At 34.3% G+C, this 25685-nt stretch overlaps 2 protein-coding genes and 1 long non-coding RNA gene across 5 annotated transcripts; 2 read left to right on the forward strand and 1 right to left on the reverse strand.

The window, feature by feature from the left end:
* The first annotated feature begins 8717 nt into the window (after nucleotides 1-8717).
* LOC127092961 (plasmodesmata-located protein 3) lies at nucleotides 8718-10760 on the forward strand. Its single transcript, XM_051031855.1, has 3 exons — nucleotides 8718-9799; nucleotides 10196-10303; nucleotides 10426-10760. Exons 1-3 carry the CDS (start codon nucleotides 9007-9009, stop codon nucleotides 10431-10433), a joined length of 909 nt encoding a protein of 302 aa, XP_050887812.1. The 5' UTR covers nucleotides 8718-9006; the 3' UTR covers nucleotides 10434-10760.
* A 1727-nt stretch (nucleotides 10761-12487) lies between these two features.
* On the forward strand, nucleotides 12488-13599 carry LOC127092963 (uncharacterized). The gene is made up of 2 exons (XR_007792356.1): nucleotides 12488-12780; nucleotides 12895-13599. It is a non-coding gene; the product is annotated as an uncharacterized LOC127092963 (long non-coding RNA).
* On the reverse strand, nucleotides 13185-17427 carry LOC127092962 (pentatricopeptide repeat-containing protein At1g25360). Of its 3 annotated transcripts, none has more exons than XM_051031858.1 (4): nucleotides 14593-17427; nucleotides 14340-14486; nucleotides 13852-14050; nucleotides 13185-13322 (listed from the first exon to the last, which is right to left on the reverse strand). In XM_051031858.1, the coding sequence occupies exon 1, from the start codon at nucleotides 17132-17134 to the stop codon at nucleotides 14747-14749; it is 2388 nt and encodes a 795-aa protein (XP_050887815.1). In that variant the 5' UTR covers nucleotides 17135-17427; the 3' UTR covers nucleotides 13185-13322; nucleotides 13852-14050; nucleotides 14340-14486; nucleotides 14593-14746. The 3 variants fall into 3 exon arrangements, with proteins under 3 accessions (XP_050887815.1, XP_050887814.1, XP_050887813.1); XM_051031857.1 differs by having other exon boundaries at nucleotides 13191-13336; XM_051031856.1 differs by lacking the exon at nucleotides 13185-13322 and having other exon boundaries at nucleotides 13682-14050.
* Nucleotides 17428-25685: the final 8258 nt, after the last annotated feature.

Raw genomic sequence — 25685 nt, forward strand, 5'->3', positions numbered from 1 at the left:
ACTTTATACGAACTAAAAAAATTTTAAACTTTTTCAAAGTGACATATTATCAAAAAAGTGTCATTAACTCATTAGAACCTAATTTATCTTTTACTCTTGCAAAACTTATTAGATTTTAATATTAAAAACACTTATCAAATTTGATGAAAATAAAAGGATAAAACATAGTAAAATGGTGATTAATCAGTATTTTATGGTGTTCTGTATTTCACTTAAGTACAACGTACCTTATGATGTAACATATTTCTTTAATTAACGCTAATGTATTTCAAGACATCACAATCTAACAAACTTCACTTATTCATTTTATATCTCATCAATTTATCCTTATATGTGTGACCGTGTAAGTTCTCGTGACATTGATAATTATACTAAATTACACATTTAATATAATAAATAATGAGTGGTATCTAGCAACATATCAATGTTATCCAATTCACAAAAATGTAATGTGATCTTATAAAACCTTTACGTAATAATGTTTATATGTATAATTAGCCTTTTACCCTTATGTATATATGGAACACAAGGCATATGATGTATCACCCTTGTACAATTTAATATTTATCCCTTAAACATTTATCATGTTATGCAGGATAAGAAATTTTTATCTAGGTCACTCATGTCCCTAAGCATGATTGGTGAAGTATCCAACAATCATATTTATTGTCATCCTATTTCGGACAATGTTTGATACTGATTTCAGGTTGAAGAGTGGTATACACCACTATCACCTTGAGAATAACTTATAACACTTGCATAACATTCTACATAGTATTCTCATGGTGGGTCAATCCAATATAAATATTACTCATAATATTCATACATAAATATGTGAAAACTTGATAACTCTTTATCCATGATTCATGAGATACGATCATCAGACTATCAACATAATAGTCTCAATGCTTTAATATTATCTCACTTCACAATAAAACTCGATTATGGATAATTTAAAAATAATGTTTTTATGTTTAATGATATCGCATCATTATGTCACACTTAATGTTTCATCGAACGGACTATCTATTTTAGATACACTATTATTTTGAAAAAATAAACATAATAAATTAATGGATTATTATTATAGGGCCTAAGGTATGCGAATCAGTTTTTTTTTTGTGTTTATTAGGCCTATATAAATGTTGTCTTGTGTGATGTTTGTGGTGTGAGTGGAGGCGCGCGTAAGGCACATGGTTGACTTGCATGGAGGGCGTGCGAGGCATATTTCGAGTTTGCGAATTTAATTTTTTATTGGTTTTCAAGCCTCTCTCTCTCTCTCTATATATATATATATATATATATATATATATATATATATATATATATATATATATATATATATATATATATATTGACAACTTGTGTTAATACTTAATATTATGTACCCTACTTTGACTCACCACTTCAATAACAATGCACAATTTTGTTTCTATCCAAAAATAGCTATGTGCCAGCCAGCTGAACGTTTAACGTTTCATGTTATCATCACATTTGTAATTTTGCTGGAAATTATCTGTTCTTCTAAAGTTGTTAAGATCCGATTCATGGTCCTCAATCTTACGAACCAACCGGGTTGAATCTGAATTATTTAATTACAACTGTTTCTCATTGAAGAAATCAATATTCTTTTATTGAATGACCAATTTTCAATTAATAAACGCTCCTTTCTTTGAACAAAATATTCTCTCCATGTGACTTAAATTTCAATATACTACTATAATATTTATTAAAATATGTACAAATTTTATTCAAATCCTTGTTAAAGGACGATCTGCTACAGTCAATCTGCATGATGTTTGTTCCCTTCCCTTCTACCAAAAACTAGATTCCTTTACATTCATGCACTCCAAAACCAATTTCTTCTTTCTAGATGGTGAATATTTTAACCTTTCTACTTTCAACACTTAATTAATTCAATCACATTTGTTCTCATTCTCTTCAAATAATAAAATACTCCTCCCTCTACTATATTTATAATACTCAACTTGACTTCTTTTATTGAACCTAAAAATTTCTATTACCATTCTTGTAATGGTTTAGTGTTTCTAATATTTCTAAACTTTTATGGCATTTATTATTAGTAAGTTTTTTAGATTATATTCATATAAATATTTTTTTTACAATTCCTTTTTATATCTTACAAAGAACATGCCAATCCCCTTCTAATATACTATGTCACTTTCTTAAATAAAAAGACACTTTTCTATTTTAATATAAGGGTAAAATAAATTCGGATCCCTCTAAATATGATTAATTTCACTTTTAGTTTCTTAAAAAAATTTCTTCAAAACAGTCCTCATAATATTTTCCGTCTATATTTTTTGTCTCTCATGTCAACGTCCATTAGCTAAAGTTGACGTGACGTTGTCACATGGACTTTTTTTAATGATTGGACTTGCATGTGGCAGTGCCAACATGACAAAGATGCTGACGTGGCATACCACGGGACTAAAGTAAATATTATACTTGAATTTATAAATATTCGTAACTAATCTGTAGCTAAAGTCGTAGCTAATTTGTAGCAAATTCAAGAACTACATTTTTTTGCATTATGCTTCTTTTTTTCCTTTATGTTTTAAAGTTCATAAATAGATATGTCTGATGTTCGGAAGAATCTCAAAAATTTGTACGAATATAATGCTATGTTAAGTGAGAGATTCTTAGCTGCACAGTCTTTGCTCCAATCTTCATCATCTAATCACTCTTCTCAAATAAAAAGCAATGGAACTTAGCATATGTACCTCTGCATCAAAGACTGTCATTATCGACGCACAATCATCAGACTGCTCCATGAGTTTTACTAGCATGGATGTAGCCGTGTAATATTATAATGAAAGTAGAATCGTTATGAGACATTGCCTTCTCCACCAGACTGTTCCATGATTTGGCAAAGTTTGCAGCAATAACTAGCGTTATAATTATCCATTCAATGAGACATTGTCTTCTCCACCAGTTCCTGTAATTCTCCATTCTTATATGCCTCTGTAGTAAAAAATAATGGGAGATTAAGACAATAATTTTTAAGAAATCAAGTGGCAGTTGTAATTATAAAGTTTGATGATCTTACAACTTATGCTAAAAAAGATAAACTTTATAAGTCATTCTTATGCAGTCAATAGTTACACATATTAATAATGTTGGGGGAGTTTTTCACAAGGGAGCATTGAACATTATTGGACTGTTTTTTTGGAGCAACACCTTTGTGAGAGACACACCATATATTCACCTAAAACCTTAAGGTGATAAGTGAGTGGATTCTCTAACTTATAAATGTTCAAGTCTCCACATTTCCAACAAATGTGGGATTATTACCCACACTACTCACACTTGATATATTCCCAACACTCCCCCTCAAGTGAAAGCTCTTCTTCTTATACCACACATAACATTTCTTATTCACCACACTGGCGTCGTTGACACTCTTCAATGGAACATTTCTTATTCACCACACTGACGCCGTTGACTTTCAATATAAGTAAGTCAGCCCTTTCTCGAACCAAAGGCTCATGATACCATTTGTTGGGTTTTTTTCTCACTAGGAAGCATTGAACATTATGAGACTTCTTCTTTTTGAGCAACACCTTTGTGAGAGACACACCATATATTTATCCAAAACCTTAAGGTAATAGATGGGTGAATTCTCTAACTTATAAATATTCAAGTCTCCATATTTCGAACCAATATGTGACTATTACACACACTACTCAAACTTGATACATTCTCAACAAACAACATTATCAAACTGATATACTCCTTAAGTTCCTAGCGCACCATCTCATTATCCAATATCAGGGCTGTCTCGAAAAATTTAGAAGCCATGTTCTAATTTTTAAAGTTGTCCATAATAAAAATATAGAAAAAAGTCATGTTTATTAAAATTATAGAAAAAATAAATTATTTATATATTTTTAATAATATATTAGTAGTGGATCAATACCTATTTAATGATATTTCAAAGCTTATTTAAAAAAAATGTAATGCTTAATAGGTTGATGGGTTGTAGTTTTCACTTAATATAATATATATATATATATATATATATATATATATATATATATATATATATATATATATATATATATATATATATATATATATATTTCTTGTGATTTATGTATTGTTCATGGATGGTCTGGTGATATAGAAATGATATTACTATGCATATTGTGGGTTCAAGTTTGTCGTGCATCAATTTGTCCCTTATTTTTTAAAATAATACATGTTAATTATAAAAGCTAAAAATTGGTTCAATAGGGATCAAACCCTCAACCTCTTATTCCAAAAATTAAAGTTAAACTGTTGCGCTATTAAATGACCAATTGATTTTAAATGCAACAAATTATATACATATAATTATTTAATATTTATAGAGTAAAAAAAAATTTAGGACCCAATTTTTTGGAGACCTTGTGCAAGGGGCTAGGTTGCACATGCCTAAATTCGACCTTGTCCAATATATTTACAGTTTCAAAAGATTGTGACTTTATAGTGATTAAATGAAAAACCACGATTGTCTTTGTGATGCACTTATTCTACTTACGCAAATTCCAACCGTGATTTGATTCAATCTATGATTTGTGAAAATGTATAGTAACATGGGGCATAAGTGGAAAGGATTCATTGTATTAAAAAATACATACTGATATCAAACTTCTTTCCTGATCATACCATAATTGATTGCAAACTGATCGACATTTTCTTTCGGCATTGCATTGATTGTGTTTCACCAAACTATATGGAAGATCAAGTTGACCTTAATGAGAGAATGAGGGTTATACTAGTTGATCGTCTTATTGAGGTACTGAGAGTGTTCCTACTTTCAAAATATTGATTTTGGTTTCATTTGATATATCTGACTTAAATATTGATATGATTGTTTGATTTATCAGGTGCATGACAAATTTGACCTCATGCAAGAGACATTGTTTCTTACAATTAATCTCATAGACCGATTCTTGACAAATGATGTTTTGTCATAAAAGAAAGATAAATAAAGCAATGTTTAGTTACTGCAACCTAAGGAAGTCGTTCGAAGATTAAATCAAAGTTGCTACAGATTAGCTACAAATTTTTCTGGGTTCATGAACAATATTGACTTTAGTCATGTGATATGCCACATCAGCATCTTGTCACGCTGGCATTGACATGTGTATGCTCAGTCACCAAAAAAACTTTCATGTGGCATTGCCACATCAACTTTTGTTAACGGTTGTTAGCAGGAAGAACCTAAAGTGTGGATGGAAAATATTAGGAGGATCATTCTTTGAAGAAAATTTTTAGAGGGACTAAAAGTGAAATTAACCAGATTTAGAGGGATCATAAACTTAATTAACCCTTAATAAAATTACTCATTTTTGTTTCATGTTGATATATAGAATTCATATACTACTCTATCTATCTATGGTCATAAATATATATATTCTTATTCTTGTGGATAACTATAATAAATTTATTTTGATTATTCTCATTGATGGAGCAAAGAGGCGTTTGTTATATGATATTGTTGAAAAAACAAACAAACAAAGCATAAAGAAAATAAAAGAACACAATCACAACACAAGAATATAACATGGAAATTCCAAAACTGGACCCCTAGTATACTATATGAAAATTGTTATAACACATAATATACTCTCAACTAACTCAAACCCCACTACACTCACACTCTCCAAAACAAATATTTAACCACATCTCACAACACTCTAATACAAGAGTATAAGAGAACAAAAAAAGTCAAATAAAAGTTTAAAGTGTTTTTGACTGGTGCATCTTGGAATGAAGAACTTGAATCCTATATATAGTCTTGTACTCCCTCTTCCTTCATAAAACTAAGCGATGTGAGACTTCAAAGAACTCGTATCCTATATATAGCCTTGGACTCTCTCTTCGTTCACAAAACTAAACGATGTAGAACTTCTTCAACGTGTATATTTTTAACCAACCCTAACAATTTCCTCATTGATTGAAATGATACATAAGCTTTCATTGTCTTTACCGAAAATCATACTCCACAATAAAGAGTATCAACGTGTATATTTTCAATCAATCTCAACAATCTCCACCTTAATTGAAAATAATACATCAATTTTAATTTTCTTCATCGACAATCATACTCCACCATAAAAGGTATAGTCACTTAAAGCTACGTCACTCCAAGAATTTTCACATTGTCTTCACCGACAATCATAGTTTTAAAAAAATATTATACTTCACTTTAAGAGTATATTTCAGTTGAAGCTAAATCACTTCAAGAATTTTCACATGTCAAAAATCAAGTTGAAATATTATGGTGCAACTTCCATGTTGGTCAAAAAATCTTCAACAATCGACATAATCTTTAACCTTGTGTAATCTTGATTGTATCAACACATCTTTGACTTGAACTTTCCACAAGTCAAAAAAATTCTTACATTAATTTTCTCTAACCCAAACTGCACAATGGAATTTGTGACTGCAACTCAACAACTCTTTCACAACACTATCATTCGTTTCTGATGTGGAAGATCAAACAAAATTGCAACCACATAACATTCTAAGAATACTTATCCTCGAGTCAAACCAAAATCTCTAATACTAGTTGTTGGGGAAAAACAAACAAAGCATGAAGAAAAAAGAGGAACACAAGAACATAACATCGAAACTCCAAAATCGGAGAAAAAACCACGGTTGTTATCAATAGACAATCAGAGAATAACACTATATAAAAATTGTTACAACACATAATATACCTTCAACTAACCCAAGCCCCCAATACATCCATACCCTCCAAAATAAATATTTAACTACACCTCATAAAATTCTAATACAAGAGTATAAAAGAATAAAGAAAGTCAAATACAAACTTAAATTGTTTTCGATTGATGCATCTTGGAATGAAGAACTTGAATCATATATATAGCTTTGGACTCCTTCTTCCTTCATAAAACTGAGCGATGTGGGACTTCAAAAAACTTGTATCATATATATATATATATATATATATATATATATATATATATATATATATATATATATATATATATATATTTGGAATTTGTCTTCATTCATAAAATTAAGCAATGTGTAACTTCTTCGACATGTATATTTTCAACCAACCCCAACAAATATTATTATTTGTTTTTTATTTTATTTTTTAAAATACTACTTTCTACGAGAATGTTTTTTCATTTGTCAACACTAATTATATAGATACATCTTTTAACATCTCTGGGTCAACATTCCTTTTCACAAAATATAGACTCTCTAAACCATTTATTGCATATATTCCTCATCATCGAACACATATTGAGAACATCAACTTGACAGATATAATATGTGCACCAAGTTAAACTTCAAGACTCCTTCTATTTATAATGAGATTACTTGCACTCCAAGTAATGTCAGAATAACTAACTCAATTGTAACATGAAAGTACTAAGTTTAATTCTGTCAAATTCTAGACGATTCGACTATGTTGAGTATATGTTTTCTTAGACTCTGTTGAAATACACTTCTTCAACAACTTCATACGGACTTCGAAACTATCGAATATAATCTTACTTAACACAAAGAATTATATATTTAACACATCACCTAATTCACTACGTCTAATCTATCTACATTCATCATTGTTCTCATTCTCTTAAACAATTTGACATCCACATCCTTCATTATTATGTCTGCAATCTGATTCTATGATCTGCAGCGTTCCAAGCTTAACCTTCCATTTAATACTTGTTCCCTTAGATAATGGAATCTCATTTTGATTTGCTTACTTCTTCCATGTGCTATCGAATTCTTTGTCAGGTTGATAACATACATGTTGTTGATCTTCATGGTCATTGCTCCATGATTCTTCCCTGTAATTTATTCGATCAAATTCACCATCCATGTTGTTTGACATGCACATAGAGAGACAATTATGTATTCAGTCCCACATGATTATAATGTTATAACATGTTCCTATCTTGAACTCCAAGTAATTGATGCAACAGGTAGATTTTCTATCCTCAACATCACCACAGCAAATAAAGTCATTATATCCCACAAGTTTGCATTCTTTTCCTTCATCTACTGCAAGAAACAAAATGCCATAATCTAGTGTTCCTCTGAGGTATCTTAGTATCCTCTTCCTGGCTGCAACGTGTGATACATTTGGCCTTTGCATAAATTTATTCACCATATCTATAATGTATAATGTATGCTAGATCAGATCTTGTGTGACAAAGGTATCAATATACTATGAAATATGAGATATTAATATAATATGAAAGAGAAGATATCGATTTATGTTTGAATATAACAAATATGTTTGTGTCATTTGGTTTTGGCGGGGTCATACCATTGTCTAACAATAATAACTTATATGCAATCAACAAATTAACACTACAACAAGAATTCCAAAAGTTTTGATAAAAAACAAGTTCAAGACCATATAGGTTAGGAGACTTGTTAGAATGCTCTTTATAATGAAGCTAATCTTTTATTCTATGAGGAAGAGGTTGGAAGCAAAATGAAGAAATGTAAGACTTTGTATTTTTTAATTTTTTTTCAAAGTGTTTAACAATCATACATAAATAATTTTTAAAAGTAACATTTATTGTGAAACAAATGATAAAATTTTGAAGAAAAAAAAATCAGTATGACTAGAAGTGGAAGTGAGTTTTATAAGAAATGAGAATAATAAATGTTTAAGATAGTATTAATAATGGTGCAAGTCTATAGACTATAGTATAGAGGCATCATCACATTCACATTAAGCTTTCTTTGCATTTCATCTAAAGTAAATGAATCCCAAGGCACTCTAAAACCACATAGAGTCCCAAATCCTTTTCTCTACTCACAAACAAAAATCCAACTATGAACCCAAACAAAACCATTGATTCTTTTCCTTAACCTGTCCCCCCTCTCTGAATCTCACAGTAACACACACAAAAGTTCCAACCTTCAAAAACCTTTTTTTCCAACCATGATTTGATTCTCTCTCTCTCTCACTCTCTCTCCATTCTCAAAACCAAAAAAAAAATGGGTTTTCCAAAATTGTCCCTTTTCCTTCTTCTGTTCTTCTTCTCCTTCCTCCTCTTCACACCTCATTTCTCTGAATCATCATCCTCTTCTGATTACACAACTTTAGTCTACAAGGGTTGCTCAAAAAACACTTTCACAGATCCAAATGGTGCATACTCACAATCTCTTTCAGCACTCTTTGGTTCCCTCGTTTCACAGTCCACAAAAACAAAGTTCTTCAAAACAACAACTGGTAATGGCCAAAACAGCATAACAGGTATCTTCCAATGTAGAGGAGATCTCACAAACTCCGATTGCTACAACTGTGTTAGCAAGCTCCCGGTTCTTTCAGACAAACTCTGTGGCAAAACCATTGCTGCTAGAGTTCAGCTTCTAGGTTGTTACATGCTGTACGAGGTTGCTGGTTTTCCTCAAATCTCAGGGATGGATATTCTTTACAAAACTTGCGGAACAACAAATGCTGCTGGAAGAGGGTTTGAAGAGAGAAGAGACACTGCTTTTTCTGTGATGGAAAATGGGGTTATTAGTGGTCATGGTTTTTATGCTACTAGCTACCAATCTATGTATGTTATGGGACAGTGTGAAGGTGATGTTGGTGATTCTGATTGTGGTGAGTGTGTTAAATCTGCTGTTCAAAGAGCTCAAGTTGAATGTGGAAGCTCTATTTCTGGACAAGTTTATTTGCATAAGTGCTTTATCAGTTTTAGCTATTATCCCAATGGGGTTCCAAGGCAACACTCTTCATATGGTGGTTCATCTTCTTCTTCTTCTAGCTCTTCATCTTTTACTGGTAAGAATAATCTCCAACCACTCAGAATTAGTAGATAAGATTGATTTGAATTCTGGGTCAATAGAAAGTTTTCATTTTTCTTTTGTTGTTATGTTGAATCTGTTTCTGTGTTTCTTCATTTGACATATGTGAGGAATAGACCAGACATGTGACATGACACAGACAATAAAATATGGCACCTTATCAATTTGCAAAAGATGAATGATTGATTCGAATCACATGTGTCAGTGTCGTGTAGATGCCTCCACACCGGATATGCATTCATTCTGGAATGCATATGCTATACTGTTTTGTAATGGTTATAGAATTCCATAATTGTTCATGTATTAAAACTTTAAAGCATTGGTATGAAACTTGAATTATTGAATGATTTGTGGCTAAATGATGCAATGACAGGACAAAATACAGGGAAGACAGTGGCTATAATATTAGGAGGTATAGCTGGTGTGGCGTTTTTGGTTATATGCTTGCTATTTGCTAGGAATTTGGTCAAGAAACGTGATGGTAGGTGTTGTTTTGGCCATGGTTATATATTATGGAGTCAAATTTTTTTACTCAGATTTTTATTCTAGTTTGATTAAAGTCATGCTTATGCTACATTTTGCAATGTTATTTTGTTTGTACAGATTATTGACTGTAGAAGAAGATGGTTTACTGTGGAGGCAAAATTGTTCTTGAGGTGATTGATATATATCTTTTGGATGAAAGAGATTTGTGGTAAATAGACTTGAGAGATAGAGAAAGCATCTAGGACTGTTGAATGTGGGGACAAGACTAATTCTTGTAGTTAGGTAAGAAGATTTTGTTGTGAAAAAAACGGTGTAATTACAAGGGAAAAGGGATATACCCAGAAGAATGAATGTTTTGGATGAAAATTTTGTGTCTTAACCTTTAGCCATGTGAATGATTCTCTTTTTCTTCATCTCCATATATACTATTGACTCTCCATTTTATTTGATAACTTTAACTTTGTAAAAAGTGGCAAGTTGCACTTCTTTCACTCTTTCCCTTTTCCTTTTACCCCCTCCAACTCAGCGCATGTTTGAAACTACGATGACTTTGACGAGTTTACGATGACATAGTATATTTGATGTCTTACACGAGTTAGGGTCCGGCACAATATTGACACATGTGATTAGTTCGTCTGTTCAAATTTTAACGAGTGTTGGTGTGTCTGTACTTCATAGTTGTACACTGTAATTTCGTCAAACTTATGTAAAATGGAAAATCAAGACATGCACTCAGTTGTTTTGGTTTTTGTGTTTAGTATGGACAATGACAGATACATAACTTCACAAGTCAAGACTCTAAATATTGAGGGGAGAAGGAAAAGTAGGCACAATCTATTGGGGTCTACTTTATGACAATAACCTCAAAAAGGAATCGTTTTGCATTACTAGCATGTGACTTCTTGAGGCTTTGCTTTCCTCTCACGTTCTCTTGAAAAATGTTTTGGCCTGTTTTCTGTTTTCTGTCTCGCACCAATTCGAGAAGGAGAGTGAAACAATGCCCATATGTATATACTTTCCAATTCTTTATTGATTTTGATTGATTAACAAATTTTTTAATGCTAACCAACTTTGATTCATTCTACAATTAACAAAAGCCTTTTAGTAACACTGATTTCTATAAATGTAGAGCCTTTTTTTTAAGATTAACAAAAGTACTCATCATCAAGATATTTTGAAATTAAGGATTATATTGCTATTTTACCCATTTTTAAGTAGGGATGTTCGTTAGTTTGCACAAATCCAAACCATTTTTTTTTAAGACTGGACAAAAATCAAACCAAACTAATGAAATCCTATATTAATTGGACGATTTAATCTGACACTTACATATTTTCACAATTTTTAAATTGTCTATGAACAAATTAATTCATGGACAAATTTGAATCAAAAGTGCGAACGAAATTTTCGATAATTCATTTAAAATTTTCGCTAACATACCAAATTTTCGATAGTTTATTAAAATTTTCGTTAACATACCAAAATTTCGGTATAAATTTTTTATCACAAATTTCGAAAAATAGTGTACTTTACCAGAAATTTTAAAAAGTGTCGTAGTTTATCGAAAATTTTAAGAAGTGCGGTAGTTTATCAAAAAATTCAAAATTTTCGTGTAAATTTTTTTTCCAATCGAATATAAACTATCAGATTTTTGAAAAATCCGATATTTCTTCACATTTTTTTTTTCTGGAAATCAGTGATCTTTTATTGGAAATTTCCCATATTTTTTCAAAAGAAATCCAATAAATACAATAAAAAAAAGACATAAAGTAATAGCAACCACTCCGTGGGATGTGATTAAATCCTCTATTAATTGATTTGAACAACAGATTTTTAAAATCCTATTTTTAATCTGAACCAACCATATTAATTTATATAATTTATATCATAATATAAGATATTTAAGTTTGAAAACAAATTAAACTCCACATGTGACATTTACAACTAGCTACATTAACAAACAAAAAATTAAAAAAAAATAAATTATTATAAAAAATTAATTAATATAAATTAAATATTTTTGCATATTTATTTTTAATATATTCCGATAATCCAACCTATTATTTTTCGGTCTGATTCGATTTGAATTTTATAAAAAAAAATGCAAATTTAAATCCAAACCGGTCCATATATTTTTGATTGATTTAGACATCAAATTTTCTCACAATCAAACCAGACCGACCCCAAAAAACTACTTAACTTTTGTAATTTTAAATATCAAAATATTGATCTATCTACTCTCAAGAACTGAAAGTTCATTGGAGTGGTCCAATCTTTAACAGAAAATTAGTGTCAGCATCTGATCTCTTCCAGTCCGAAGTGCTCAGTGATTCAAAAAAGCGAAGAGGCATTTTCAATAAGTGTTGGTTTGAGCAAAAAAGATGCTTTATTTGATACTATCATTATCAAGTGAGTACGATGCTTGCTTCTGTGGCCTATTGACACAAAAGTAGCACTGTATCAAATTCCTCGGTAAATTTATTTCTTTGCTGTCGATTTGAAAAAACTAGTATGCTTTAAGCCAATTGTTGATACCTCAATTAAAGATTATGTGGATTATTTATTTTTCTTTCTATTTGATCATAGACTATGGAAAAGGAAGTTGCTGAAGAGGAAATCATTTAACATGAGACAAAGGAAAGCACAAAATTGTTTATTTACAGAATACATATTTCTGGGTTGCTTTAATACTGGCGAGGAGACACACTTAAAAGTCCATTCCTCGATATCAAGCGTTATATAGATAGATATATCTGTGATTTTCACTTTATGTATGATAGTATAAATATGAAAATTTAATAAATTTATATCAGATCCTTGAGTCAACCCAAAAAACAGCAGAACCCAGAAGGAGACACAGTAAAGACCGCTACTTTAGCACCATTGTCTAGCACTTCTGAAAAGAAGTAATATGTGTGCAATCAGGATGATTCTCACTGCTATTTTTGATTGACTGGCCTTCAACTTTGGGAAGACAATAACAATAAAAGTACTCCATAAGAATGCTTATTTTCCTGTTTGTCGCGCACTGTCAGTTAGTTCAGTTAGAATCCACTACATACTAGAGTCCATATGTTGGATTGAAAAAGCTCCTCTAAAGTAAGCTTCTTTGTAAAATCAGCAGGCAGCAACAAATTTCCCTTTAGATTTTTTGTGAAATAAAGTTTCAATTCACATAAACTTCAGGATATAATGTGGAATTATTGATCTCACTTTCACATATATACGTGTTTATCACATCATTTTTTATGCACGGACTATTTTTATATAAAAAGATAAAATAAAGTCAAACCGTGTTAATAGAAGTTATAACTTGTTTTCATAAACTATTTTGAAGAGTTTATGAAAATAAGTTGAAAACAACTTATGGAGGTATCTTAAGCTGATTTTGTAAACTCTCTCAAATAGTGTCACAAACACTTATGTCAGAAAATAAATACAAATAAGTCAATTGCCAGAGTCATGTTTATAGAGAGCATATCTAAAACTTCTCAGACTTTACTGATACAGAGTTTTGTGCTTTAGGCTGTTCTTTGGTCTTACCTTAACATTGACGAGCACTGAACAGAGAGTCGATCACGGGGCACAAAATTCTGTAATCTCTCTCTTTCTCAAATCAAAGAAGCTACGGCATTAGTACCGCCTCATAGCTCCTTCCACCCTGCCTAAGTCATGGTTATCGAGATGGCATGCAACACTACAGCTACCAACCAGAAGGTGCTGCTGTGTTTAATCACTGTACCTAATGCATACAAAGTACAAACGCATGAACCAAAAGCTGAAACAGAAAAAATAAAGGAAAACTAAGGGATATAATGTTGGTTTGGTGGTTGTGATGAGCGAGTTAAGAATTTGAGTGACATGGAGGTTGAGAGCTCAATCTCCACTCCCAGTATAATGCTAACAATTAATAACAATATTAACATTGATTGTTTCAATAAATAAAGGGAAACAGAAGTAAAAATGATAGCACATATGACATGGAATTTGCTATAGAGCCACAGCATGAACAATAAACTGATTTCTCTTACCACCTCCATTCTTTATGACATGAAATAGCAATAATCAACTCTAGCAGTGCAAGCGGATGCAATAGGAGAAGACAAATTCCCACCCACTAGACCACCAAAACAAACTGAGGATCATGGACATCTTTTCCAATGTGGCTTTGGCATGTCCTGTAAACAGTAGTTACTGAGAAGATGAGTCATTCAGTTTAGCAAAAGCAAAAACAATAAAAATATAGAGAGAAAGAGAGGGGGGTAAAATAAGTATTCATATGACCATCTTTTTGAGAACATTTTGGGGTCAATATCAGTCTCAATTTTGAATTTCAGATTGTGAAAGCTCCAGGCTCCATTCATATATATTCTAAATCCACTTGATCAATTTTGACAATCGTTAACCTTCGATGACAATCAAATAGCAGAACCTCTTCCTACCAGTAGTTGCCGCAAGAACATTCTCCATTTTTAAAATGATGAAACCTCTTCCTATCTCTCACAACTATCTCTCTTGCCACTACTTTGGAAATAAATTTGAATGCATTGTGACAGTCTCCACATATTCTCAAATTTTTGAAAACACGAATTGTAGCTCCTAAAGGAAGCTTCATAATTCCGTATGCAACAGCCAGCTTTTCACTGTGGGTAGACAAGGCATGTTCTTTGTGCTCAGATTCCATATCATGCAGTACAAACTTTGTATCAGGAATATACCCCAATTTCCTCATTTCATGTACCAGTTGCTCCAGATATGTGTACACCGCTTGTACCTCAGGGTGCCTAGCATCATCAGCCAAAAAGACATGGACCATGTTTTCAACCTCAACCCAACTACAACCAGGTTCCTTTTTCACTCCCCGTTCCCTCATCAGTAACCTCACCCTGGCCACTTCGTCCCACTGACCTAAAGCAGCATACATATTGGAAAGAATTATGTAGGTTCCATCTTGCTGTGGAATAAGCTCAAGGAGTCGGTCAGCAGCTTGAATGCCCAATTCAATGTTCCCGTGAATCCGGCAACCAGCAAGAAAAGCTTCCCAAATTGGTGCACCGGGCTCAAAAGGCATTGCTTTGATTACACTCTTTGCTTCTGAGAACATACCCGCACGACATAACAAATCAATCAAACGGGCATAATGATCCTCTCCTGGGGTTATACTGTAACGAGTGCACATTGTATCAAAATAATGGTGTGCCTCTTTGACCAAGCCTGCATGGTTGCAAGCAGTAAGTATTGTGAGGAAAGTTATTCTATCAGGTAAAATATCCTCCTTCAACATCTGTTCAAAAAGCTCAATGGCTTGGACACCATGTCCATGTTGTGCAAGAGCTGCAATCATGGCATTCCAAGATACTGAATCCACATAAGGCATTGTGAGAAACACGGATTCAGCAGATTCAACAACACCACACCTCGCATACATGGTAATCAGCGCATTGCCGGCGGAGAGGCCTGAATCATGACCCAATCGAATTACTTGAGAATGAATTTGTTGCCCATTGTCCAACGAACCAAGAACAGCACAAGATGTAATCGCCCCAGCGTAAGCATAATCACATGGTTCTAGTCCCTCTAACTTCATCTGGTTGAACAGCTTCAAACCTTCTTCTCCAAAACCATTTTGCGCCAAACCAGATATCATCACTGTCCAAGTCAGCACGTTCCTCTCTGGCATCTCCCTGAAAATAGAATTAGCTTCCTCAATGCGTCGTGCATTAACATACCCCGACAAAACAGCATTCCAGGAAACAATATCTCTCACAGGCATTCTATCAAAGACTCGCCTCGCCTCCATCATTCTACCGTACTTAGTGTAGAAAGTAATCAAAGCATTGCTAACAGACAAAACAAAATGCTGTGATGGCTCAACCACTGTCCTGAGAATATAACCATGCACCTGTCTTCCATAATTGAACATCCCCCTCCTCGCACTACAAGAAGCACAGGCACTAAGCAAACTGGTGTAAGTATACTCATCCTCCTGCATTCCCATCGAATGCATTCTCCTGAACGTGTCAAACGCCTCTTCGTATAAACCACGCCGAACATAACCAGAAATCATGGCATTCCAAGCAACATCAATAGGGTAAGTCATTCCATCAAGAAGCTCACGCGCTGCAGCGAGATCATCATTCCTCACATAACCAGCAATCATGGTAGTCCATGAGGGTTCATACACCTGATTCTTAGGAGCCTCATCAAAAACCTTCCTAGCAGAAGCCATCAACTGAGATGATTTGACCAAAGGCGAAGAAGCACAACAAACATAGCAACTCAAAAGCGCATTCAATACAGAAGGTATAGACAATGTTCCCCATTTGATAACCTCACAATGCAACATTTGACAATGCCACTCCTCGTCTGCTATGATGGAGAGAGCAGAAAGCACACTGGAGAACGTAAAAGGATCGGGTAAAAAGCCCTGTCTTCTCATTTGAACAAAGAGATTGAGTGCAGCGTGGCCATCATTACCGTGAGAGTAGGCAGTGATCATGGCATTGTAACTGACGGTATCGCGAATAGTGAGTGGGATGGCGTTGAAGAGTTGTCGGGCGAGTTTGACATCACCGGAGGAGGAATATGCAGAGAGAAGGGTGGTTCTTGCGACTATATCTGGTTTGGGAATTTTATCGAACAGTTTGCGAGCATAAGTGATGTTGGAGGATTTGCAGTAGAAGTTGATGAGACGGTTGAGGATGAAAGTGTTTGGTTTGAAACCGGAGATGAGGATGTGTGCATGAACGGCACGTGCGATGGTTTGAGTGGCGGAAGTGTGGTTTAGTTGGGTTAAGTAACGGTATGCCATGTCGCGAACGTCCATGTTTTTGTTGGAAATGAAACAAACGCAAGACGATGCTGTCTCATGCAAACCAGGGCAAGTGGATTCTCAAGTTATAGGGATTGAGGGTGGTACGAGAATTTTTATGTTTGTTAGTCAATTTCTTGTATATATTTCTTCCTAACAACTTGTTCTATCTTGTTGAGTTTAAATGTAATGATTTAATTGATTGCACTATGGTTGTGTTGCAGGATGGAAATGTATTTTTGAAAAGGGTGAACATATGTAAAATATGAAGTGACTTGTGCGAATGCACCTGATTAATTTTCGCGGACCTTTGCCGCTATGACTACATAGGACCTTTTATTGCCGGTACTATTTAAATAGTAAAATAAAATTTCTATAGTGAATTTACAACATTAGACGTTTCAATTCCAGTCACTCAAGTCTAAAGTAGATAGCCGTACTAGAAAATAGACATATTCTAAAGACACGTCAGATTAGAACTAATCGATTTTTAAATGTCGTCTAATAAAAGAGATTGAAGAACCTTATACCACATGTTCTCATAGACAATTGTCTTAGAGAAGGTTTTAGGATCTCCATGTCCTAAACCCTTGCTACAAAGTCAAGCAAACGGTTCAGACTCAAGTACACGATTCAAAGCCATAATATCTCACACTCACGACCTCTATTGACTTGGCCGTCAGAGTGTTTGCAGATACTCCTCTTTCTCTTAAAATTGTAAATCATAGACTGTCAACAAGTATTCACCAGAGTTCAAATCCTCAAATATGACCAGATCATTTGGTGTAGTATGTGATAAGAAGCTTAGTGTTTCCACCACTTCTTGTTAGAAATCTAATGGTGAATATGCGGTGAACTCGAGAAGCGACATCAATGGTTGTCGAAAATCCAATGCAACTTTAAATTTGGACAACATTAGAACGGATCACCATCTTCCCTCAAAGCTCATGTCCAACCATAGTGAGGAATGGTTCCTTCCTAGATTAGGAGGCACACTTTTTAAATATGGGGACCTACGAGGTCCCAACCCAAGCCAACCACGAGACCAACAATCTTCTCAGTGATCTATTAGTTGTCATTTGGAGACAAACATAGGTTATCAAGAAACAAAACAACAATTTGATTAAGGTGTAGGTTGGACATTACTCTACACTGGTGACACTCGTAAGATTTCTAGAACTAAACCATGGTGTCGCAAAGCAAAATGAAGAAAAAGTGCTTTCTCGAATCAGGTGTTTCTCTAACTATGTTTCCAGCATATTATGCCCCCAAGTGAAGGGAAATTGTGATATGAAATGCATAAGAAAACAATTTTTTCCTTAAGTCGAACTTTACGAATGATCATGTTCAATGATATAAGCAATTACCTCTTGTGGCGATTAACATTTGTGATGCAGAATCGAATGAACGATCATAAGTGTTGAACGAATAACAACGCCTATAGTTAGTCCACATGAACAGAGTGCCTTCAATCTCAGTGATAGTCAATACGAATGAGAGAGAGAGAGAGAGAGAGAGAGAGAGAGAATACAACTAGGGTTTAAAACCAAATTTCATTTGTAAAAGCTTATGCACAAGGGTTCTATGTGTAGCGCCGCTTGTGTGAGTTGTAAGCTGAAAAAGCTCACTTTAGTGTATTGTACCTTATGATGTACTATATGTTCCTTAAGTGTACGATATCTTATGATATTCCATATTCCACTTAAGTGTACCATACCTTATGATGTTCTATAATTCACTTAAGTGCATTGTACTTTGCGGTGATCTGCAATTCTCTTAGTTCTATATTTCACTCTCTCACCAATTTGTCCTTATGTGTGTGGCCCTGTAGGTTCTCGAGGCGTTGACAATTATACTAAATCACATATTTAATATAATAAACAATGAAAGATATCTAGCAACACGTCACTTCTACCCAAGTCACAAAAATGTCATGTGATTTGACAAAACATTTATGTGATAATGTTTGTGTATACAATTACCTTTTTGCCTTCATGTATATATTGAACACAAAGGATAAATTGTGTCACCCTTGTGTAGTTCAATATTGGATCCTTAGACATATATCATGTTACGTAGGATGAGCAAATTCCATTTAGGTCACTCATGTCCCTCGACATGATTTGTGGAGTACCCATCAACCATCTTCATAGTCATCCTATTACGGATAACATATAATTGACAATAAAGTAATTGACTCCACATCTAGGGTACATTGTGATTTCAGATCAAAAGGTAGTATACACCCACTATCACCTTGAGAATAACTTGTAACACTTGCATAATATTCTATGTAGTATTCTCATGGTGAGTCAATCCACTATAAATATTACTCCTAATATCCATGCATATGTGAAGACTTGATAACTCTTTATTCATGGTCCATGAGATGTGGTCATCAACCTATCCACTTGATAGTCTCAATGTTTTAATATTATCCCACTTCACAATAAAACTTAACTATGGATACTTTAAGAATAATGTCATTATGTTTAATAAATCCCATGATTAAGTCATATTTAATGTTTCATTAAACAGAGTAGCTATTATATGAATTTTATTATTTTGGGGAAAAAACATAACAAATAAATTCCTTTTATCATTAATAAATAATTTGATGAATGTATCAAGTTCTAATAAAACTATTGGCCTTTATGGCTTACACCAACACCAAGGCCACATAAATTTGAAGATACATTCCTTATGAGCCCAAATCTTCATCCCGAAAAAGGTGGTCACCCATCCTATCGTGTAACCAATGTGATTATTGCATAAGGATACATAGAGGTTCAGCCTCACCTCTGACAGAAGGTTCATAGGGCATGGATGAAACGGAAGCCCCCCATTTCACCTAAATTGTCGCTCCCTTTCTTCGAAGAGGTATGATAAGAAGAAGAAATTTTGTGAAGAAATTCATTCAGCCTCGAATAAGTAACTATTTTGTTCCTACATACCTTTAGGAACCCTTATGAGTGGGGTCTTGTGACATGAATTTCGATTCCAACAACCATGAAGAGACCGTGAACACCATCCTTACATTATATAATGCAAGATGGTATATCAAATGAAAGTTGACATGGTTCAAAAGTCTTAAGTCCTAATCCATAGGTTCGTGGGCCAATCTTTGCAAGCACTTTACATCTCATTTCATAACTTTTAGGAAACAACTAAGCCTATGGAAAGCCTAAGAGCCATAAGGAAAAAGATGAATGAACCTGCAAAGTTAAACCGTCGTGTTTAGCAGAGATTTCATCCTAGTAAAATACACAAATGATAAATGAAGTACTAGTTGCACCAGGAGTTGTAAAAAGATATTAGTTTTATATAAAAAATAAAAATTGAAAAGCCTAAAAACTGCACTATATAAACACTACTAGAATGTGGTATCCCTCTAGTGTGGGACTTATTGAAAATTTTCAATTTCACATTTCACACAATATTTCAAACTTATCCTTATTTATTATCAAGTTCCACCAAATCTTCATTCAATTTCCAACAATCCCCCGCTTGAATTTTAAAAAGTGTTTTAGAATAACGTCATACGTTTATAAGTTTTGTGCATAAATAGAGGTGTTTACAACTTGAACCTTTGCATAGCAAGTAAGATTATGATTCGACAAACTTGACTTATAGTCTTGAAATATATCTCTGAAATTCTGGCATAGTCAGATTTCAGATGTTCTACTCCAAGTTATGACATCTGATCCAACATTGCTACAAATACAGCAAGATAGTTATACAATTCAAACCTAGTACTGATATGCACACATTCACAGATGGCACGACATCTGCTACTATATCACCATAGTATGGAAGAACACCCAGTTCTGTCCATCTGGTACAAAGACACAGCAGAGATCAACCATAGCACTTACTTCTGTTGAGCCTGCACAGTTATCAGCATGATGTCTCAACATTGATTTGAACATCACCTGTTACAGCATTACAGGTTTACCTTATTTTATAACAGACAAAATTATAACATGCAAAAGGTAAAAGCACAAGTAATTGTTAACCCAGTTCGGTGCAACATCACCTACGTCTGGGGGCATACCAAGCCAGGAAGAAGATCCACTATCAGCAGTATTAATTCAGAGTTAAACTCCCCCGTTTACAACTCTTCACTTAATCCCTACCCAATGCAATCTATACCTAGGAACTCCTAGATAAAAACCTCCAGTTTCCATTCCTATCACTACAATTACAATGTAATGCTAAACACCTTGAACTTGCTTCACAGCTTCATTCAAGAACATAATCACTCTTGCCTACAGGCTTTGAGTTACAAATACTCTAAGCTTTTACCACTGAGAAACACATGGTAACCTTCCCACAGATTGGGAGGTTTACCTCACACACACCCCTAAATTTTCATTCTATGAGGCTTACAAAAACTAGGTTACAATATGCTATTTATAACCTAATCACCCAACTGGATTTGGGCCTTCAGAAATCGCAGCAAACTTCTCCTTTGCTGTTACAACATCAGCAGAAACTTTCTGCTACAAACAAGGTCTTCAATCTTTTAGTTCCTAAAATATCTCCATATTTAGTTCCTAAAATATCTCCATATTTAGTTCCTACAATATCTCCATATTTTGTTCCTAAAATATCTCCATATTTAGTTCCTAAAATATCTCCATATTTAGTTCCTAAAATATCTCAAGACCTCCACAAATAATGCCACATAGGATTCTAACTAATTTCCACATATTAGTGTGCTAACAAATAGGCTATTTGTTAGGTTCCTTAATTGTAGCTTGGTTGTTGGTTTCCTGGATTTTAGCCTGAGAAAAATGCTGAAACAGAAAAACTAACCAACCTACAATATAGCATATGCTGTCAGGAATAAATGTCACAACATTCAGCTTGACATCAAGGACCATATGCTAAGTCTGTTTTTCCTGAAAACAGACTGTACAAGTTTGCTGAACTGTACAGGACCAAACTGTCCATTCTACAGTAGCAGCTTACATTAATACATGTCAAAGTATCCAATTTGACATTTACACATTTAGCCTTAAGTCAGTTCTGTTAACCTTTTGAAGAACAGACTGAGAAACATACTGAAGTGTAGCAGAACACCACTCTGTCTATTGTTCAGTATATGTTGTCCATGATGAATGTCATAACATCCAGTTTGACATTCAGATAGTAGGCCTTATGCCAGGTCTGGTACTTCCTTGATAACCAGACTGGAAATGAATACTGAGCTCTAACAGAACACCAACTGTTCTATTCCTCAGTATCTGCTGACAGGGATGAATGTCACCACATCCAATTTGACATTCAATAAATCCTGTATTAGCTAATCCTGCAGTAAGCTACTCAAGTATGTCATGACATTAGTCAAGACATCAGAGTACAGTTAGATATTCTAACCTACAATGCAGTTACACAGACACCTTCACAACATGTCATGACATCAGTAAATGAAGGTGAGAAAAACAAGAAAGGGGGGGATTTGAATTGTTTGAAAAATAAGTGCTTTTCAAAATGAAAATCACACAAGGATTTTATACTGGTTCGCTTATAACACAAAGCTACTCCAGTCCACCCGGCCAAGGTGATTTCGCCTTCAACAAGGACTTAATCCACTAATCTTGAAAGATTACAAACAACGCCTAAGAGAAAAATCTCTTAGTCCTCTCAAGTTTACAGACTACACTAAGTCACTTAAGGAAATCAACAAACAATAAATGAAAGATTTATGTAATCTAGAGTGCTTCTAAGAAAGCAAATATTACAGTATTAAGAACAAGAGTTTTTCACGTTATAAGCAAAAGCTTTGTGAAGATCTTAGAGAGTGTTTTTCTTGAGTGTTGATGTTTCAGTATAATTTTGGCTTGTTGGCTTGCTGATGGTTCAAGGTTGATTTGCAGCCTATTTATATATTCGTTGAAGTAGTAGTTGAAACTGGTGGATATTGAGATGAAGTTACGCCATCACATAAATAGCTTCTGCAGGATGACTTTTTCTTCTTGAAATGACTACTTACCACAAGTAGTATTTTCTTTATTGAGATTGGAGATTAACGTCTCTTTCTCAATTAGGAAATCCATTTGCAAATCTTTTCTTGACTTAAACGTTACTCTTTCATGATTAGCAATTCCATGCTCAGAGTATTTGTGTATCTGGAGAATCTTGGAATCTTGCTTCTGATGTTTAATCTCTTGTGAGTTCTGATGGATTCTTCAGATAGTGCCAAGAGCTTCTGAGGTTAGACAAAACTTTGTTCAGAGTCAAAACTTCTAGAGCTTACTACTTGTCCAGATGCTTCTGATACTTTGATGTTTTGCTCAGAGTTAGAACTTCTTGACATTGTTTCCACTTCAGATGCTTCTGATCATTTGATATTTTGTATCTGATCTTGTTTTGTATCTGATGACATCATCAGATTTCTTCCTTCTTTCTTTAGAATCCTGCACACTTAGAAACTTTTCGTTAGGGTGCCATTTTTGGTTTCATCCTTTGTTATCATCAAAATCAAGGAATCTGTTGTAGAACAATTTTTGTTCTTACAGTAAAGACATTAGAATCCAGCTAGTGTTTTACCATACAATGCAGCCAATTAAACACCTACAAACTCCCCCTTTGGCAAATTTTTGGCTAAAACACTTTGATCCCACAACAGAGTTCATAGCAGCGGAAATCACACATCTAGCAGGAAATAGACCTAGTTAATACACTCATAGTGGCAGCACACTCACACATATGGAAGTTAAGTAAAAACTTCACATAACAGCACACATACAGAAGTTAAATAAAAACTTCATCACACATCAGCTGCAGGGGATGGGATGTTGAATCTGTCATGAATATCTGTTTTAACACAATAACCTGTTGTCCTGGGGTATCACCTGTTACTCCCCCTTTTTGTCAAAAATGTTGCCAAAGCAACACTTTAAATTTCAGGCCACAGAAAAAAACAGAATTACACACAAATGACAGAGTTACAGACTTGGTTTTGCCTCACAGTTTCAACCAAGTTAGCACCCACTTGATCTTGCTTCACAACTTTGATCAAGTAGTCACACACTGTCTTCACACATAGACCACAAGCTTGATGATTACTTGCAGCACAAAGACAGAACTCCCCCTGTCATGAACAACCAACTGTCCTCTTGAAACTTGGAGATCACACATGAACATATCCAACACCCCAAAGTTGGACCTTCACATACTTCCTGATTCAAAGAGAACCCAGACCACTTGATGAATGGAAAACATAAGACTCATCTTCATGTCTTCAAGAGCACACCCTCTGTTCAACCCTCTTGGCTGAACACATCCACACTCTGTGTCAATCTCTCTTCTAATCAGAACAGAAAACCACTTCACAAAATGTTCTAACATTCGTTAGGACATCCTTCACAACATAACAAGGAACACCATCTGATAATCTTCAGATATCACTGAGTCACCAGCTTGATCCAACAGAACCCAAACATAAATTGGGACATATACATTCTCATCCCATTACGAGAGATAATCTTCCATAGATAGCTCAGAGCTCCTACCACAAGCTCTAAGAGATGAATAGAGAACACCTCCTTTTTGTCTTCAACTTACTACTTTTCTGCTCAAAAGTAATTTGTCTCAGACTTTCCTCAAGAATAATCAGCTGCCATATGTGGATTATCTTGATTCTTCGAACTCACTTCTGAGATAGACCAAATGCCACTGGTTGATTACCTCCTTCATGAATCCTCATATGAAAAAGTCAAATGCCATTCTTTGACCTCTCCACGTCTATCAGACCTCTCCCAAAGATATTCTGACCTTCCAAGTGAGACTTGAACTTCAAGCTACATGTTGAACAAAACTTAGATTTTCTAAGACATGAACATGTAACATCCTTTCTATCCAGCAACTCCAAAGAACTGCAACGAGGACGACCTTTTTGAAGTATCCAATCTACAACCCTGTAGACCCTTCTATCTCAAGTTGATGTGCCACTTCACCAACTAAGAATCTGATGTTGAACCAAATGTCACAACATTGTGTTTTGACATCTAGCTGTTGAATTCAGCTCCTTCTTCTGCCACTTGAAAGAACTTCCTCCCTTCACAGAACAAGAGTTCAATGTTCTCATAGACTTGATTGTGGAACCAAGTTTGAGTAAACAACCTCCATCCTGCAGGTTTGCAGTTAAGTCATCCAAGCTCACACCTTGATGAATCCTTGCTTCTTCTCCAAAGACATCAGACACTCTGATGCATGAGTCTTCAGAAGGACCAGTTAGAAACTAACCCTTCAGCTATACCAAGGATTCCACTTCCTAAAGTAAGGTTGTTTCCATGATGTTAAGAGTGCTTCCACTTGTTCTTAACTTCATAGTGTGCATTAGCCAACGCACTTCCTTACTTAGATCAGAGATAAACTGATCCAAGTAACCACCATCAAGACTATGATGTTTTCTTCTTCTTGTACACACCAAGGCTGAACATGTTTCTTGCCAGGAAACCTTTTCAGAGATCATATGCTTTTGCTGCCACCAAAGAGATAGATCATAAACCAATGTACTATCCTTCCTGTGATTCTGCACAGGGTCTTGAAGAAGAGA

This window comes from Lathyrus oleraceus, chromosome 6 (genome assembly GCF_024323335.1).
Source record: "Lathyrus oleraceus cultivar Zhongwan6 chromosome 6, CAAS_Psat_ZW6_1.0, whole genome shotgun sequence".
Taxonomy (NCBI): domain Eukaryota; kingdom Viridiplantae; phylum Streptophyta; class Magnoliopsida; order Fabales; family Fabaceae; genus Lathyrus; species Lathyrus oleraceus.